The sequence below is a fragment of the Strigops habroptila genome, chromosome 10 (assembly GCF_004027225.2).
Source record: "Strigops habroptila isolate Jane chromosome 10, bStrHab1.2.pri, whole genome shotgun sequence".
Classification (NCBI taxonomy): domain Eukaryota; kingdom Metazoa; phylum Chordata; class Aves; order Psittaciformes; family Psittacidae; genus Strigops; species Strigops habroptila.
The window spans coordinates 8581199-8600260 of record NC_046359.1 but is presented as its reverse complement, the minus strand read 5'-3'; the positions used below and the strand labels follow the sequence as shown (position 1 = coordinate 8600260).

At 37.8% G+C, this 19062-nt stretch overlaps 1 protein-coding gene across 1 annotated transcript in view; it reads left to right on the top strand.

Annotated features, from left to right (window-relative positions):
- The window catches only part of PRKN (parkin RBR E3 ubiquitin protein ligase), a 568831-nt gene that overhangs the window by 449542 nt on the left and 100227 nt on the right, over positions 1-19062 (top strand). The window contains exon 9 of the mRNA XM_030499430.1: positions 10845-10994. Within this exon, the coding sequence (XP_030355290.1) occupies positions 10845-10994 (150 nt within the window). The remainder of the gene's footprint in view (positions 1-10844; positions 10995-19062) is intronic.

The window sequence follows — 19062 nt, the reverse complement described above, 5'->3', positions numbered from 1 at the left end:
CCTATTATACCTCTCCTTAGTGAAAGATGAAAAATTCCCAGTCTCTTTTGTTTCCACCACCCTACCAGCACCAGTATGCTCCCTACACTGCATATCTCCTGTTCCTCAGTGTTCAGATCCTTTACATTTCCAATTCCCTTTGTCTTGTCACAAGGCAATAGGTGATCATCATAATAAAAAATTACTTCAATCTATGAATGCAACTCAGAAAAAGCCACCATAGCCCTGAAACAGAACTAAAATGATTTCTTATACAGCAAAATGAGTCTGTTTGTCAGCAGACTTTTAGCTAAATATGTTTCAGACAGAATAAAGGAACCTTGCAGTTTGAAGTGGGCATTCCTGCTGGAAGTTTTGGGTTCTGGTTAAACCAGTGGCTGCCACATAAGAAATATAATTTATCTTCTAGATATTTTTGTTTATTCATTTAAGAGGTGCCTTAGTGCTTTTGGACGTGGATGGACACAGCTCAGATTCAGCTCACAATCCATCACACTGCTTTCCAGACAGAAATCCTGTTCTGTAATTGCGGGTAATAGCTTTTTCCTAGAAAAATAACTTTACATGTGACTGGGCTGAAAAGTTGTTTGCTTAAACTCAGTTTACCAGCCATTCAGATATCTCCGTAGCATGAACTTAACCATCCAAGTTACATGTTCATGACTTCCTCTTATCAAATTGTTGCAAGCTTTATAATGTTCTATGTTCTTTATGATGTTTTATGTTCTTAGTTTTCTTCCAAGTCTTTGATAAAACTTTTAAGTGGCATAAGGCCAAGAATCAATACTTTCAGGACCTTTTTGGAAACACACCTGCGTAATACAGATTGCCCATTTACAATTATATTTTAAACACGCCAGAGAGCTAAGTTTTCATCCTCTTAATATATGGCATGTTAATTTTGTACCATTCTAGATATTTAATCAAAATGCCAGGAGGCATCAAGACAAATGCCTTAGAGAAGTCTGCTTCATCAACTCTCTTTACCTTTATCAACCAAATTCCAGTCATATTAATCAATATATCAAACAACTGTTTCTAATACAAAGTCCTGGTCACTACCATTTGTTCATCGAGTATTTCTTTCCCGCAAACACTTACGAAATGTAATTTTTATTGATGTCATTAAGAGAGAAAGGCTTTGAGTGGCTTTCAGGATCAAACCACTCAAAAACTTGTGTCTGCCCACCAAATAAAAGGTTTCTTTATCTAAATGTAAGCATTGAAAGAAGACTAATGCTAAGAAAAAGAGTTGCTGATTAATCTAGTATTTCCTAAAAGGAGTTCTATAATAGTAATATAGTTGTCCAAGTAGTCAAACTTCTTGTTAGTTTCCTGGACGTGTAAAGCTCCTGTGTCTTGTATTCCCTCACGAATGTACCTTATGGGAAGTTCATTCCAGCTGGAATGTCTGTCTTTTAAGGTTTAGTTGGTGGCAACAAGAGAGTTTGTAAAGATGGAATTGTTTTTAGACTTTATGGAAAGAGGTAATCATAGTCTGTATGGTGAAATCATAGAATCATAGAATAGTAAGGGTTAGTAGGACCTTAAGATCATCTACTTCCAACCCCTCTGCCATGGGCAGGGACACCTCACACTAAACCATGTGGCCCAAGGCACTGTCCAACCTGGCCTTAAACACTGCCAGGGATGGAGCATTCACAACCTCCCTGGGCAACCCATTCCAGTGCTTCACCACCCTCACTGTAAAGAACTTCTTCCTTATATCTAATCTAAACTTCCCCTGTTTAGGTTTGAAGCCATTACCCCTTGTCCTACCACTACAGTCCCTAAGGAAGAGTCCCTCCCCAGCATCCTTATAGGCCCCCTTCAGATACTGGAAGGCTGCTATGAGGTCTCCATGCAGCCTTCTCTTCTCCAGGCTGAACAGCCCCAACTTCCTCAGCCTGTCTGCATACAGGAGGTGCTCCAGCCCTCTTATCATCCTCGTGGCCCTCTTCTGGACTTGCTCCAACAGCTCCATGTCCTTTTTATGTTGAGGACACCAGAACTGTACACAGTACTCCAAATGAGTTCTCACGAGAGCAGAGTAGAGGGGCAGGATTACCTCCTTTGACCTGCTGGTCACGCTTCTTTTGATGCAGCCCAGGATGCGGTTGGCTTTCTGGGCTGCAAGCGCACACTGCCGGCTCATGTTAAGCTTCTCGTCAACCAACAGCCCCAAGTCCTTCTCTGCAGGGCTAGTCTGAATCTCTTCTCTACCCAACCTGTAGCTGTGCCTGGGATTGCCCCGGCCCAGGTGTAGGACCTTACACTTGGCTTGGTTAAACTTCATAAGGTTGGCATTGGCCCACCTCACAAGCGTGTCAAGGTCCCTCTGGATGACATCCGTTCCCTCCAGCGTATCAACTGAACCACACAGCTTGGTGTCGTCGGCAAACTTGCTGAGGGTGCACTCAATCCCACTGTACATGTCGCCAGCAAAGATGTTGAACAGGACCGGTCCCAACACCGATCCCTGAGGGACACCACTCATTACAGGTTTCCAACTGGACATCGAGCCATTTCCCACAACTCTTTGCGTGCGACCATCAAGCCAGTTCTTTATCCACTGAGTGGTCCATCTGTCAAATTGATGTCTCTCCAATTTAGAGACAATAGAAGCATATAAGCTTCCCTGGTATATGATATACGTTGTGGATACCTGATTTACCACATAAAAACAGCTTCCAGAGTAACTGGTATAATACACAACACAAATACATTTAGGAACAGATTGCTACCCCGCTTGGTACTTGATGCTTTGAGAAAGTGCCAGAGAGTCTCACCTAGAAAAGTCTCCAAAAGCAGTTTTGACAGGTTTGGTTTGGACCTCCTTTTCACAGAGTTTCCCAGTCCACAAAGGTCTGTACACGGCAAAGAGAGTATCCTGGACACACAGCCCCAGGAAGGATAAAACCTGAAGCTTTCTAATTGTCCTTAGCTCTGCTGATCTTTTTTCTTGCAGTTTGATCTCGCTGTTCATAAGCCATCATTTCCCCTAGCATAATAATGGATGCAGTTCAACCTGCTGGCTAACTGCTTCTCTTCATAGGTTCCTGAGATTATACTCAAGATTGGGATTTAAGATTTATTAACTGAGGAGCTATTGAAAAATAGTACAATATAATAAACCTAGTTTCCTTCAGTAGCCATTTGCCCTCTCAGGCTGGCTGTCTCTGCAAGTATATGCAAATGGTTCTACAAGTGTTTATAGTATAAGCTGCTTACAAAAATATGTTCAAGATGTACTAGATATGGGCTCTGTCTAAATATAGTGGAAGGCAGGTAAGTCAACAAGCCAGTGCCAGAGACAGCAGAGAGAACACTTTAATTCAGACCTAAATGCTACAGTATACCAAGATAGTAAGATGACACACAGTGAACTGTTATGGAGTCTCCCTAATGACTCTCTGAGAAATTTCACTCTTCTCCCCAAAGTGATAAAAAAATCTTGTTTAATTGTTTAGATGGAATATTGTGAATCATGAACAAAATAGCAGACACATCTGAAGGCTGGAAGGGAAAACAAAGCAAGAGCAAGCAATTTGCTGCTATACCTGAGTGCCCCCAACAGGTCAGAGCACAGATGAAGCGGTTGACATGCTAGTGGCAGGAAAAGAAGCTGCTAAGAAATGTATAGCTGCACTTCTCTGCTATATCATCTGCTCTGACAACTTTGCAGAATGTATTGGCCAGTTTCTTGATATTTTGACAGGGGAATGATCAGTTTTAACAGATCTCTTTTATCAGCTGCTACTGCAACTCATATTACTGCTCACTTTTTCTTTAGAAATGTTGTGGGTGTTTATATCTCAGGAATCTGAGCAAACCCAAATGGGGGCACTCCTTTTTATTTTTTTCACATTTCCTTGCCAGCTGGGGAAAACTTGTGCAAAGGAATACCCTGATTTGAAAATCGGCAGATGCACATCCTGATGCTGTTCAAAGGTCTGTGGGCTTGTGCTAGGTTTTGCTATGAGCTGTAACTTCAGGAAATATGGAAATCTAGTATTAAGAGATCACAGTGTGGACAGAAATCATTTAACATTAACTGAGATTTTAAAGGAATGACATGTGTGGCAAGTGGAAAATCTTTTTGATTTTTTTTTTTTTGCTTGCAATACTTGAGGTTTTTTTTTTTTAATTCAAGTATATGCTACAGAATCAGTCTTAAACTAATTGATATATATTTACCCATTCCGGCAAAAATAATGTCATGTGACAATTCTAATTAATCAGCTGAGTTTAGTGCAGGAAACTGTCAGATATTATCAACAAAGCGCTTCTGAAATATTTGTGGGTCAAGAATTTTTGATAACTACACTTGGAAAAAAGTCACCTCTCAATAATTCACAGTTGAGGGGGGGGAATTAAATTTTTCACTGAATAATTTCTCTGGTTCGTAATTACTAAACCAAAAGTATTTTGTTATCATTCTCAAATCTCTATCTTTCCTTACACCTCTGCACTTTCCCACCCAGTCCCCTGGCTTCACCTGCTACTTAATGTGAGTGATACCTACATGTATCTCATTTTCTTCCACTTTTTCTGTCTAATATCTGATTTCTGTCTATCTCATTTGTCTCAGCTTTTGGATTTGTGATCACCATTCCATCACTTGCTCTCCAAAATTGAACTACTGCATTTAATTCCTGATCTTCTTTACACCACTTCTTTTTTTATAGCCAGAACTACACAACAAAATTTACTGTCTTTCATTTTCATATGACCAGTGATGTGCCCCTTTGTGCAGACTTTGATCGGCTTCCATGGAATATGAATGTATTCATTCTTGTGACCCGAGAAGTGGAATTCCTTGGATCCTTAAGTATCTACTTAAGTGAATCTCAGTTGTACAATTTGCAACAACATCAACAGAAAAGATTTCCTTGCATCAGTTAGAGCCATGGTGGTTGTTACTTGTAGGAGAGAAAGGAATATGGATTTGAGCTCCATAAGGAAGGGAAGGAACTGAATGTTTATCTCCAGCATTCAGTCTGTTCAGTCTGATCCCCCAAATACCTGCTGAAAGATCTCAGACTTCCAATGGTTTGTAAATATAGTGCCAAGCCACGCGCTATGTTTAGTCCACTTTCTTCATTGTATCATATTGCCTCTCATATATTCAGTTTGATTTCCAATACAACCTGCTTCAGTGTCCTCTCTTCTCAGTATTCTTTATTTTCTATTTTCGTATTCCTTACCTTTTGCTTTCTTTCATACCATTCCGCAAACTGCAGTCTTTCCTTTCTTTCCCACCTCTCTATTCCAGTTTAATGTTATCCAGGAATTGTGTTGCATTGATCCAGTCAGGGGTTTCTTATTTAAATATCTTCTTGAGACTGCCTCACCCAATTTTCCATGACTCTCCAAAGTCAAGCAAATTCCAGCCCTCTAGAAGGTGATTGTCTGTCTGGTCTCCTTTGTGGAGCTTCTGTGGGAACAAGAGCGAGCTGATGCTCTCCACTTCCTATCCTACTACTGGCTAGCAGAAGAGCCCAGTAACTCAGGAAAAATTAAATAAGAGTGCTCCATGGAGAACCATCTCAGTCCACATCTTTTTAATCTATATTTTAGATGACATGTTTGTAAGTATTTTTACTCATTGCCCTGGTTTGTACCAGGTCATATCTTCTTTCAGTTCTCCTCCCCATCCTACCCAGGAGAAGAGAGTGCAAGGTGTGAGCAAACAGCTGCATGGTACTTGACGGCTGGGGTGATACCACAACACTAGTCCAATGAGTACTAAGGGGTTTATACTTGAAGTTGCCTGATTACATTACAGAACTAATTCTCAGGTTTTTTGTATGTGTATAATACATATAAATAAAGTGCTTAGTCTACATTATGGACTAATAGCCTCCACAATCTAATTTTGAAACACACAGATGGTTATTTGATTTATAGGAGCAGTAGAAACAATCTGACTCCTGAAAGTAGATTTTCTTTCCTCTGAGACCATTACATGCGGTTAAAAGAAACAAGGAATTGAATTACCTTTGAAAGATTAGAAATTTTGGCTGTACATCTATTATTAAGCTTTTGTCCAAAGTTCCCTGCAAGGCTACTACTGAGCAGATGCCTTTAGGTGTGAGTAAAAAAAAAAAAGGAAAATAAAGAAAACTGTGCCCAAAGTGTAAAAGCAAAATCAAAATAACACAAGGCATATGTGCTATGGCAGGGAAGGTTGGAATAGATGATCTTTTAAGGTCCCTTCCAACCCAAACCATTCTATGATTTTAGGATATTAAAGCATATTGCAAATTAAATAATATGGCAAGGAATCACTGTGTTCACAAAGAATATTTTGCAAGTTTTGTGCATCCAGGTGCATTTCCATTTTGCTTAGTATCTGAATCTCAATGTAATTGAAAAGACTGCAATCCATAGTTAAACCTGTTTTATTCCTGTGTCAGCCCAATTATTTCATTTATATTACCCTTGATTTACAACATCAAGTGACTGAATTTCCACTGGTTGAAAACCAAGTAGGTGCCATTCTAAGACTCGAGGAAAACCATCCCAATCTGGAAAATAGGGAACAGGGAATAAATGATTACAGTTATATAGCCTCCATGTCTATGTCATGCTATAATTTATAATCACTTACAAAAATACTTTCTAAAGGCCCTGACAAGTCTTTATGAGCAGATTGTGCAAAAGAACTTCATGATATGGTTGAAATATCATAAGTAGAGCTGTGAATTTTTTTCACTTAGAATTTTATTCCACAAAAAGTACAACTTTGGGTTAACTGCGACAATTCACAAATTGAGGGGAAAGTTTACAAAATTAAAAAAAATCAGAATGTTTTATGTCTATCTCGTTCATATGCCTTTAACTGTCTTAGCACTAGTGATTCAGGGTAAATTGTATTTTTTAGGTCTTCCCCCTCCCCCCCAAATAAGCATTGAAATATATGGTTCTATGATGAATCCAGCAACTATTTATCTACCTGTATTTCTGAGGTCCTTATTACAGTAGCATATAGATTCCTGACATGCTGTGCTCAAAAGCTGCTTTCTAGCAGCCGTAGATGGCTGGTGGTTTCTGTGTAATTTTATGAGCCTCATTACCATAGTATTTGATATTCTCATGACTATTAATGGCTTTTGCCTCTTAACACTACAGTGAAATCAGCAAGTATCATTCTCGCTTTTTACAAGCGGGCAACTGATGAGAAGCACAGATTAAGTGCCTTATGTGAAAACCACAGGAAGGCTGTGCTGCTGCCAGGAATGAAATCAGGTGCCATGAATACCAGTTGAGTCAAGTTCCCCATATATTAAACTTTCTAAGAGGTTTTTCCTAAAAATAATTGGAGATATTTTAGCTCCTTCTAGAATGCAGAACCATTTTACACTGTGATGATGATGATGAGTGCATCTCTAAATAGAAGGCACATTGATAATAATTGAGTAACAGATACTGTGAAATATTTTGAATGTACAGAAGACTTCATAGAATCATCTTTAATGATGGCTCTTTATGTCTTAGTTTTCTCAGCTTCAACTATAGCACTTCCACAGGGAGATTCATCCTACCTATCTTAGACATCACATGTAAGTAAGGATAAATTCCCTATTCCCTTCTTCGGATCTTTTTTCTTCTCATTCAATGTATTTGAGCCTATATGACTTGTTTAGGTTAGATGTTTAAGTTTTGAAGAGCTAAAATTGTGTGAGGTGGTTCACAGTCCAAACTGTTTAGGTACTTAAACCTTGTTTTCAACAATAGGTGAATAGCTTAGGCCAGGTGACTTCGGATCGGGATTATTGGAACTGAAACAGCTATTGTGGGAGTCACCTAATTTCAGGTGTCAATATCTAAAAAATTGCCTGGTCTCTCTTTGTTGTTAATAAAACAGGGCACTTCAGGGCTCAGTTCTCACATACAAGTCTAAAAGAGAAAAGATTAATTGTGTCCTATCTCTCCTGTTAACTATAAAAGGAGTCCAAGCAACCAGCACAACTATAGGCATCGTCACCACAGAAATCTAAACTAAATGGATTGATGGTTCTCTGCTGAGTATCCTTAAATATCTTATCCAGGCATGTGATCAAAAACACATCATGGGCTCCAAAGACATTTAAGGGCTTTTGAAAATTGACTTGCTTTAAGCATGTTGATTACATTAGTCTTGTGTGATATGTATAGCTGTGGTATATAGGAGAAAAATGCCTCTAATAGACATAATCTGTGACTATATGCAAATAGTTAATTAATAATTAATGAATAAGCGATTTGGTCCTTTACAAGGCTTTTATAAGTGCACCCTTAATGTAAAGTGAGTCATTTTGTTTCAGGCCACTGAATAAAGAATATAAATCCCTGTATGTTATGTATGACTGTTACGGCAGCAAACGTATACGCATTCTGCTATTACATGGTTTAGTTGGTTGCCGGGTTTTAAGTGAGCTGGTGTACAGCCACAAGGAAAAAGAAATTGGAAAATGACACCTTATAAATGTATCGGCACTTTGAAAATAGAAAACAGGCTGGTAACTAGATGTCAAAATGTGCAAATGCATTTAGTAGGATTTTTCCGGTGTTCAAATTGGATCATTTTAGGGGGATTTTATAGTGTGAAAAACACTGATGAGAATGTTCCACTGATTTGGCATAAGTCCTGTGCTGAACCAGTAACAAATGTCAGATTTGTTGGACAGAATATAATGGCTTTGTCCACTTTGCCAATAGGCAGACTGGACATTTCCTTTCTGTAACTTTCTTTAACAAGACAGTTTGATTCCTGTCTTATCTATCTTACATTTTTGTGTATTAAAACAACAAAAAGGAGACAAGATGGGAGGCATCTTTCTGTGTCCTTTTATGCTGCGTTAATGACTGGAAAGCGTATCCTTTTTTTCTACTGAAAGGTTATAGTGGAAATGCTGACAGAATCTCAGCTAGTGTCACTAGTGTTTGCTGCTGTAATGAGAAGCTGCTAACAATCCCACATCCAGCACAATGTTCCCTCTTAACAGAGTAAGACAATCACCATCCTCACCTTCAGGTCTAGTATCTGCCCTGAAGAAAAATTAGGTCAGCAGAGAATTTTGCAGCTGTGGTTACCCATATTTCTGTTCAAGGCTAGCAGAACAAATCAGAGCACTCAGCATACATTTAGTGCAGGGAGCCCCTGTATTCAAGGAGATTTTGCAGACATTTATTCTACATTTCTCAAAATAATGTAATTTTCCAGATCTAAGATCCTTAATTCAGGATTTCTCTCTGTTGTTCATACACTGAGTGATATATTGAAGGCTTTCTATCCTTTTAGATTTAGTTCTTCTTTTGTTTGATTTTTTTTTTAACTGACAAAGGCAGATACTTTCAGTTTGTTAATAATTTCTTCCTGTGATTGAACACTTTTGTGTCTCTATATTATAATGTTTTAAGATGTCATATACTATTTTTAAAAAGACAATGTAACAAGACATGTTATGGCAATATTTGCAGAAAAATCTTCTTAAATGTACCCAGAAAATATGTAGCGGAGCCCCTGTGTTGTAATTTAAAATGCTTCTTTCTATGCTTTGTGTATGAGGTTTTGGTCCTAATGCTTGAGTTTTCCTTGCGGGATTTCTGTGGAGAGGGGTGCAGATTGGAGACAGAATTTTTCGTTTGTTATCACCCCAAAAAAGGAACAAGATTTTCATGAGCGGTTATGGGATAAAAGTTTATGAAGCACTAAATACTGTTATGAGTGCTGTAACATAAAGCTCTGGTTTGTTTCTTTAGCACACCATAAAGTCATTCCACTCGCGGAGAAAATTCATGCTACTCCCTTCCTCTCTGGCCTTTGGATTTTCCTGTTTTCTTTGGGGCTGTTAGAACCAAATACTTTCATTTATTTCACTCTACAGTAGGCCAGATTTATAGGCAAACCTGAAGCCTGGTTTATAATGGTTATATAGCCACTAGTGTGGAACTGCACCAACACAGAACCCTAGTGTGGATGTGATTTACATGTACACAGCATGATTTGTACTTGCTCAGCTTATCTCCGGCTGAAAGCAGAGTAAGTTAGACCAGGGAAAGTTATTGCAATGGCATCAGTCATTTCAGAGTGGGCACTTTTGTCAGAGGATACGCTGAGCATGTTATTTAATATTGCTCTGCGTCAGTGTCTCCATCATTAAAAGGGAGGCATTTCCATAGCCTTTTAGGCTATCAGGATGGAACTAGATGAAAACTGCAGAAACTAAGAAAATTTCCTGGGAGACCCTGGAAAAAACCTACACCTAACATTGAAATAAATGTGAATCAGAGAATTATTTCATTAAATCAATTTCATTAATTTCATTAAATTTATTTTGAAAATAAAGTTGGCTGCACAATATCTACTACCCTTTAGCTCTAAATTGTTATATGATACTTCTAGCTATAGATCCTTGAGGGGGTTTGTGGGTTTCTTTTCAATCTGTATTCAGCATTTATCAGTATCTGCTGTTGGATTATGTTTATGATGCTTGCAGTAATTTTTTTTATAACAATATAAGAGTTCTTGAAGTTACTTACAGAAACAGTCTACTATTTTCTTGATTTTAATATCCCACACAATTTTTTTGGTGGTGCAAATAATAGTTGTGAGTCACAAAAAGGAAGTGTATGATGTGAGTTGGCGCGGAGTGACATCCCATTTAACAACACTGAGAAGTTTTACGCTTTTAACAAATAACCTGAACTTCGCATGTGAGCCATAAAATCACAGAATGGACAGTTAACGTTAGGATGGTTGACTTGGTTATGTGCGATGGATTCAAGCTCAAAGTTTTGGGGGAGGGCGGTATATTTGTTTGCTGTTGCAAGTTTAACACCAATCTGTTGTATTGTAGTACAACCGCTACCAGCGCTATGGGGCTGAGGAATGCGTGCTACAGATGGGAGGAGTGCTGTGTCCAACTCCCGGCTGCGGAGCGGGTTTGCTTCCTGAACCAGGAGTGAGGAAAATTGTATGTGAACCAGGCAATGGAATAGGATGTGGGGTAAGAACATACATTTTTCTACTAGTGTGTGGGAAACAGTGGATATTGTACGATATTTGAATAAGTGGGGAAATGCTTTTTCACTTTTCCATCAGTGACTGAATTGCCCTTCACACCAGAGTGGGATACTGTAGCTCAGTAAACAATTTAAATATAGCACCATGGCTTAGGAACGATGACTTCATTGTGTAGACTATGTCCATTCCAGAATTCTTTGCTTTATTTGGTTTAAGAAGTTGCTGAGTAGTTATAGTAAGAAATTGAACTGTGCAAATGACAATCTAAATGTGCTTTGACCTTCTCCTTGCACTCAGCAAAAATGAATGGGATCTTGAGCAAATCATTATTATATAAACACCAACTTTCTTTATAAGTAAGTCATAGAAAAATGAGAGAGGGAGATTGGCCAGTCTGTGATACTGCAGTGATGTTGCTTATGCATGTTAAGATACGTGATGAAAAGAAATATAGAAATATTTTTTTTTGCTCATAAAATTATTTTTAAGGAAGGGGAATGCACAAATAATGGTGGATTTCTGGAAAACAAAACCAGATGACGCATGAAAATGTCTTTGCTAGGAGGTCAGATCATATTTTTTTGGCCGGTGCTTTTTTTTGGCAGTAGGAAAAACAGGTACTTTACAAGAATCAAGCTTTGAGGGAAATAGAAATATGTAGAGAGAAATCTCTAAATAAAAGATGTGACAAACTGATGTTTGTACTAAGTGAATCTTTCCGTGCAGGCTATGAGAGAACAGAAAATATCTATATTTATAAAATATTATCATGCTCTTGCTGTTGTCTTTCTTGTGGAAAATGCACTTTTTATTGCAGTTTTGATCTTGCCCAAACTGATACCATGGAAGAATAATAGTTTGCCAAACTAAGAAGTCACAGTAGCTTGTCTTCTATGAGTAGGTTAGCATCTGTCAACCTTGGTAAAACTTCCTGTCTGTCCACGCAGTGGTGCATGTAAAACAGAGTACTCCCCAGACTCACAGGGCAGACGTAGGACTATAAAATAAAGTAGAAGGTGGGAAAGTAATAAGAAACAAAACTGAGTAAACAAAAAGAAATGCTCCGGATTAACTATTAGGGTTTGGTTAAAAAAAGATAAAATCACAAATGATTCTTACTCTGCTCTCTGCCTTGAAGTGATGAAAATCAAACTGTTTTGCAGCTTCATTCATCATCATTCTGAATCTACAAATGCCCTGTAAATAAAGTGTACAGAGCATAAAGGATTGATGTATTGCCTGGTTTAGCAAACTGTTCTGTTTCCTTTTATGGACTCTGTGCTGTGCTGGCTAGTGACAAAATCTGCAGCCTTGAGTATAACCTCACCCTTTGTTTTGAATTACGTGACATCTTGAACATCAGGGGGTACAATTCAGTAAGGCTGAAATTAGAAGCAAGAGGCTGGTCTGTAAGAAAAATTTTGGTTATATTAAGGTCCTTCCTCAGAATCTCTAATGGAATAGACCGAAAATATGTGTCTTTGTATCTTTCTTTGCACTCTGACAAATTATGACCTCAAGGAAGATTTGTCACAGGAGACGGTGGAGGTCCTAGCACTGAAGTCAGTTGCCAGTGACAAAGCTGGCTGCAGGTGAGGATCCACCTGCAAGGACACCAAGACAGTTAGGAAAGCTGTTTATTTCTACTGTTTTCTGAAGTCACTTTGAGTATTTTCTCTTCAGAAAGTTAAGCTATGGTGGATTTTCTCCCAGACCTGGCCTTTTTTAATGTGAACACTTCTTTATGGAATCCAAGAACATTCACTTCAGAGCTCTGGCCTCCCTCATGAGTATACACAAGGATTTATAATCTCAAAGAAAGGCCAAGATGAAGAATGTCTCTTTTGCCCATCCCAATTAAGATTGCGAAAGATGCCTTGTAATACTTACATGTACAGCTTACATTTCTTGTTGAAGCTGGTAAGCAAAGAAATAAGGATGGTAATGTGAACCTGGAGATTCTCTATGAATATCAATGTTATCCTTTAAGCTATAGATATGCAGAGTATTTTTTGGGGTATCTGAACCTCTGTCTTTGGGTAAAGTTCAAAGTTGATAACACATTTCTGACAACAGAATTTACATCTAATCTAACATCAGTGGTCTGTTACTCACCCAAAAGCCCTTGTAGAGAAATAGTTGTCTACTGCACAGAACAAACTGATTGTTTGGGTTTGAATTGCAGTATAAGGGTAGCTAACAACTGTCAAATAGATGGGGTTTTTGATTAACTGATGAGATGGATCAAGAGAGAGAGGAGGGATAGGTTTTCAAGAGAAAGTCAATAAATAAATTAAAAGGATTTTCAGCAGCTATTTTAGAAAAGGAAAGGCAGAAGAAATGAAATAGAGAATAAGCTGGACACTGGGGTCTGAAGCAAAATAAATATTCCATTATTCAGAGAAAAAACTGTGTGAGGCAGTCCCAACATGTAAGGACTCCAACCAAATATGAAAGAGCATTGAAATATGAACAGGTAACTCAGCCAGGCTAGGATACTGACATTTTGCCTTCCTCAGTTTCTTTCTCTGGTATTTGAAATGAGTAACTAGAACCTGTTTTTGCAAAGTCATGGCTATTGGTGTCAAAGCTAAATGTGAGTCTCCAAGAGAGGACTTGTAATTTGTCACAAGAGCCTTTGGGGAAGTTAAAGATGGTGGATTTTGCTTTGTCTCAGGAAATTTGGAAACAGAAATATGTGGGGCCTAGAAACAACCTGGTAAAACAACTGTACCAAAAAAGTGAGGAAGGAGGTTTAAATTTAAGCATCCCCATACGTACTCTCTCCACTCAGCCATTGCTATCTATTCAGGCTTACAGGCAAAGAAATAGAACAAGAGAGATTTATTTTGACTTGAAAAGTAGCATGCAAATATCTTTTTATTGATTATGAATAGTCCTCACCAAAGATATGCTGTACCACTGACTACCCTCACTCTTGCCTAATCTTTCATATTTTTTATCATAAGCCATAAACATATTAATTGATTTACCAAGATATTACCATTATACATTGTTGTTCAACCTTATTTACTATGCATCACACCTACGTTACTAACTTCTATTGCTGAGATACAGAATTTCGGCGCATTTAATATGAGAAAACAGCAACAAAACCTAGAAGACAGTACATATTGTACCAGCTGGCCTGGGTACAGGAAGAGCCGTGATAATCAAGGCATACAAAAGCTCTATGAATAAAACATTTTTATCTTGTTTTATATTATGCAGGCATATTATTTCCTACATATTAAAGAAAAGTTTGGAGTTAAAAGCAGGTTAGAATGGAGCTTCAGAAAGGACTGTACTACTTGTTTGTTTCTACACATACAGCTCACCTGTCTTGCAAAACATCTTCTATCATATCTGTCATTGAGATAACTGGTTAATGAGGGACTGCATCTTAGCCCTCGTTCCACAATGGTGTAAACATTTTGCAGCATGCCATATCAGTTGACATGTCCCTTGGAATGGGGTGAGATGGGAGATTGAGGATAGTGGAGATAGAGCCTTTGTCAGCCTTTTCCCCTTGAGTTTGCTCATTCCTATCATAGTCTGTATAAGCAAGAAGAAGAATATATTTGCAGAGATCCTCTGTTGTTTGATAATCCCTTGCTAGGAGACTTGACTCTTGAAGGTTCATGGAAGTCCTGAGACCACTCTAAACTATCCTAAGGTCTGGGTGACAATTTAAATGGTCTTAGGAACAAGCTGTCACAGGTGATGTTTTTGTGGCCCTTCATTCTATCCCCTAACGTGAAACTCCAGTCTGCAAGTGTATATTCAACCTTAGTGTATTAAATGTGCAATGATAAAGGGAGTTTTATAGCCTTGCAAAGGGAGCACAAAACTTGGGGTTATGTCACCTCTTTTACACTATATTTACTGCTCTGTGAGCATAATGCCATTGAAGAACAGCAAGATTTCGCTAAGGATGTGTTCCGTTCTCGGACAGGTAAAATTTTAAGATTGCAAACTGCAAGAGATCCTTGAAAAATCGATGGATATAAATACCATGTCTTCCTTATAAATAGAATTTCCAGATCATTGTATTACATAGAACAAAATCCCTAAGGCAATTTCACTCTTCCAAGCAATTTTTCCCCATTGATTTCTTTTTGCATTCTTCTTCCATGGCTAAGGAAGCATATGTCAAAAGCAATTGCAGCGTATTTGTAGAATTAATAGTTGTCTGCCTTTTCAGAAAGTTTAATAGAGTAGAGGACACTCTAAAATAGTTACATGAGAAGTGCAATATGCAATACACATTCCTGCTGTTTGCAAAGCTATTTGTTTGTGGTCCATTATCTCCAGTTCATGTATTTCCTAGCATTCATGTTTCATCCTTGTTAAGCACAGTAATATGCATGTAGGCAAACTCTGAATAATTGGGAAAATTTGTTTTGAGAAAACAAATCTGAGTTATAAAAATTCCAAGCAACAAGTTCTATTCACTTAATTTTGATAGTACAAATCATGATTTTATTAGTTGGTTGTGTCCTTCTAAACTTCTGGAGTGGGGTTGTTTATTTTAGGGTTTTATATCTCGGTGGGAGTGCTATGTGAGTGCACCTATACCCCCGCTGAAACCTGAACTAGCTTGCAAATACTTTTTCAGAACTATTTTGTATATGTGAAAGTGTATGAGAGTTTGTAAGTGTACCACAGTCTAGAAGTGAAAAGCGGTTTCCACATCTGGCTGTTTTAAGTCTTTTGGTGTTAAGTTCAGCTCTAATGTAATGTATTGTCGTGATCAGCATGTACTTTCTTTGTGCACTTTCTATCCATCTTGTGCCTAGTTTTGGCACATTATTACTTATATGTTTCCTGATCAAAAGTTTGAAAGTCTGCCTAACCTAAAGACTTTATTTTCAAACAGAGATCTAGGTATAAATGTTTAGTTCAAGACGTGTTTTGCTTCTTCATTAGCAGTACCAGGAAAATCTTGAATGTATGTAAAGAGAAATAGGCACCTTTGAAAACACTTCAACATATAGTCAAGATGAGTAGTGGTAATTCAATACAACCTTTGAAGATGATTGCACTGAAAAAAATCTTTTTAATTTTATAATGAGGTGAATAAAAGGTCATGGCTGAAGAAGGGCTGTGTGCACAATGATCTGAATTTTTGTCTCAGTTTTAAGATTGGAACGAAAGTTGAAGCAGGAGCAGAAATAAGAGGCTGCAATGTTTTGTAAAACAGAGGAATAATTCAGAAAATAAAAGACCTTAAAAAATTACCTTTGTGCCATTTGTAAAACACTAAAATGGAAACAGGAGATTGCTGCTATCTAGTACATGTAAAATTGAAGGGTTACTCTTCGTTATTACATTTCAGGTATCTGTCCTTGTTCCGTATGTTATCAAAGTTCTGCTTTTAAGAAAATTCACCAGAAAGGTGTTACCATGGATAAAGTAATAGCTGAAGATATTGCTGAGATTAAGAAACCAACTCTCAGAAGGAGTGTTTTATAATATTGTATAGGGAGGTTTTTCAAGGGGAATGAAAATGAGACAGACATTTTCTTTTATTGCTAAATACTGAGTTGCTAGCATTGCGCCACAAGCTCTAAGCTGTAATCATGTATTGCTTTCTTCTGTTGAGTGGGCACTCTAGCCTTTAGAAAGTGGAATTCCATCTTGTTGACATGTCATGCTTCAGTAGCTAAGCAAGTTGTCTCATTGCTAAAATATGACAGGCTTTCTCAGGCTGGCCAAAATTCTTTTTGGATTTGTAGCTTTTTTCTGGTTTATGTGGTTTAAAATGAACTGTAAAAGCATGGAGCTTTTTAAGATGCAGTAGACTGTTGATGTTTTAATAAAACATTTAACCTATAATAGCACTGTATAATTAACAACCTCTGTATTACTGTCAAGGTGCATTATTTCCATTGCCCATGTCTTGCCATGCTGCATTTCATTGATCTGGTGGCTGATATGAAACTCAACTGCCAGCAGTGACTTGATAGAGCTATCTAGAGAATGTTTCCATTATTAATAACATGGATCATGTTAGTTCATAAGACTTGCAAAAGCAAAACAAATACTTTTTGTACGGAGACCAAATCAATTACCTGCCTGCATTCAATAGGTAGAATAACTGCTTTTTCCTTTACATCCCAAACCATGGAGAACTAGCTACTAAAATAATGTTAGAAAACAACATGTGAGTCTTTTCAGCTCTAAATGAGCCAGAATTGAAACGTCATTAGTTTTGTCTGCTAGATGTCCAGAATATTATGGGATGTCCCTTTTTATGTGAGCAAATTCCATATCCCTTAGTTTATGTAGGGTATAGCTTTTCCCTGACTTCTGCATCATGCAGGCATCTGGCAAATGGCTGTTGTATATGCACATTGCAAATTTTATTCTGAATGTGTAGTGTCTTCAGTTTTTTGGCTTGATTTATGATTCTGTGGCTTACCTAGTAGTTCACCATTTAAAATCTGTCATACGTGTTCTGAGAAAGGAACAAGGAGGTAGGTAAAGGACGTAGTTAACCAATAAAGGGATGGAGGCTGCTGATCTCTGTAAGATAGCATGAGAATACAGATAATAGAATAACACTGTATTTGAGTGAGGGAAGTTGTATCAGAGAAAACTAGGATAAAATCAAGTTCTTGCTTGTACAGATAGTCAAAGCTGGACATGTGGACGTAGGAACTAGAGAAGATAAAACTGGTCTCTAAGAATGTAAACCAGCTTAGACTGGGATTTGTAAACCAATGTTTTGCAGAAGATAAATGATCCCCATTTTACTAATTTGTCTGAAATAGGAATGAGCTAAAATTGCAAGCGTGTGAGACCCATTTTAAATTGAGGGTTGAGATAAAATAGGAGTCAAGTTTAAAATTACTCTAGTAGTTGATTTTAGCATTTATCAACTAGATCTTATCCTTGTAAACTGCTAGATCAACCATTCCCCTGGAAGGGTACTATGGATTTTCATATTAGAGATAACAAACACTCGACTTTGCCACTTGTTCAGTATTCGGATTCCAGAGCTGAAGGTACTTTGGCTTCTAATTTCTTCACCTGTGGAAAAAGAACAACATTTTACAGTAGATGAAATGCAAAAAATATGCACATTTTAAAATACCCACAACTTATTGTAAATTAATTTTAGCATGTAGACTTGGAAAAACAGTTCCAAAAAAAGTACCTTCTCTGGTCGACTGTGATTCCTTTTCTTAGGTACCCATTGAGTATATCATACTCTGATGCTCAGGTCAGGATTAAATTGATCATAAAATTTGAAAGAGATGTCAAAATTTTCTCTCAGTCTCGTTGGCAGGGCAAACTTGATGGATGAGCAACATACCATCTCCAGGAATTTTGGGGGCATTTCTCACCTAGAAATTCCTTGTTCTTGCAAGAGCCTCAGGCTTTGATGACATCTTTGACTATTTTGGTCTATGCCAGTGGCACATTACAGTTTAGTCTCCTGATAACTGAAGTGCTCTTGCCTAATTAAAATAATTGTCTCCATGTAGCAGTATCTGGGTGATATTTAATGGCTTATGATGCTCAGGAGATTATATTAGGTGAACTCATAATTCTGTCAAGCCTTAAACATAATGGAAGTTTATGACTGGAGAGGTCTTGGAACTACTTTTTTCTTACTATTTCTCTCCTCTTCAACAAAGTGCCTAGAAATATGTCTGACAGTCAGCAGGCAATATTTTATCATGTGGCCCATCAGGAAGGGCTTGGAGTACAACAGTAGGAGAGAAGAAATAAACTATAGGGATCTCTAGTTAACTCTGCATGTATAAGAAACTGAGCTCTGTCTTCCAACTTCATATTCCACTTACATACAGGGTAAGATTATTCTCCCTTTTATGATAGGGACACTTTGCACACGATGGAAAAGAGTAGCCATTTTAAACAAAGCTGTAATTCCTTCAGCTAACAGATTAAAATATCCTGGTTACCACAGTCTGTCCCAGACCACAAGGAAGAGGTGCCTGAGATTTCCTGCTTTCTACAGTTCATACACTGACTGCAGTTTCTAATCAATAAGATGAATACAAATAAATTTGTAAATTAGC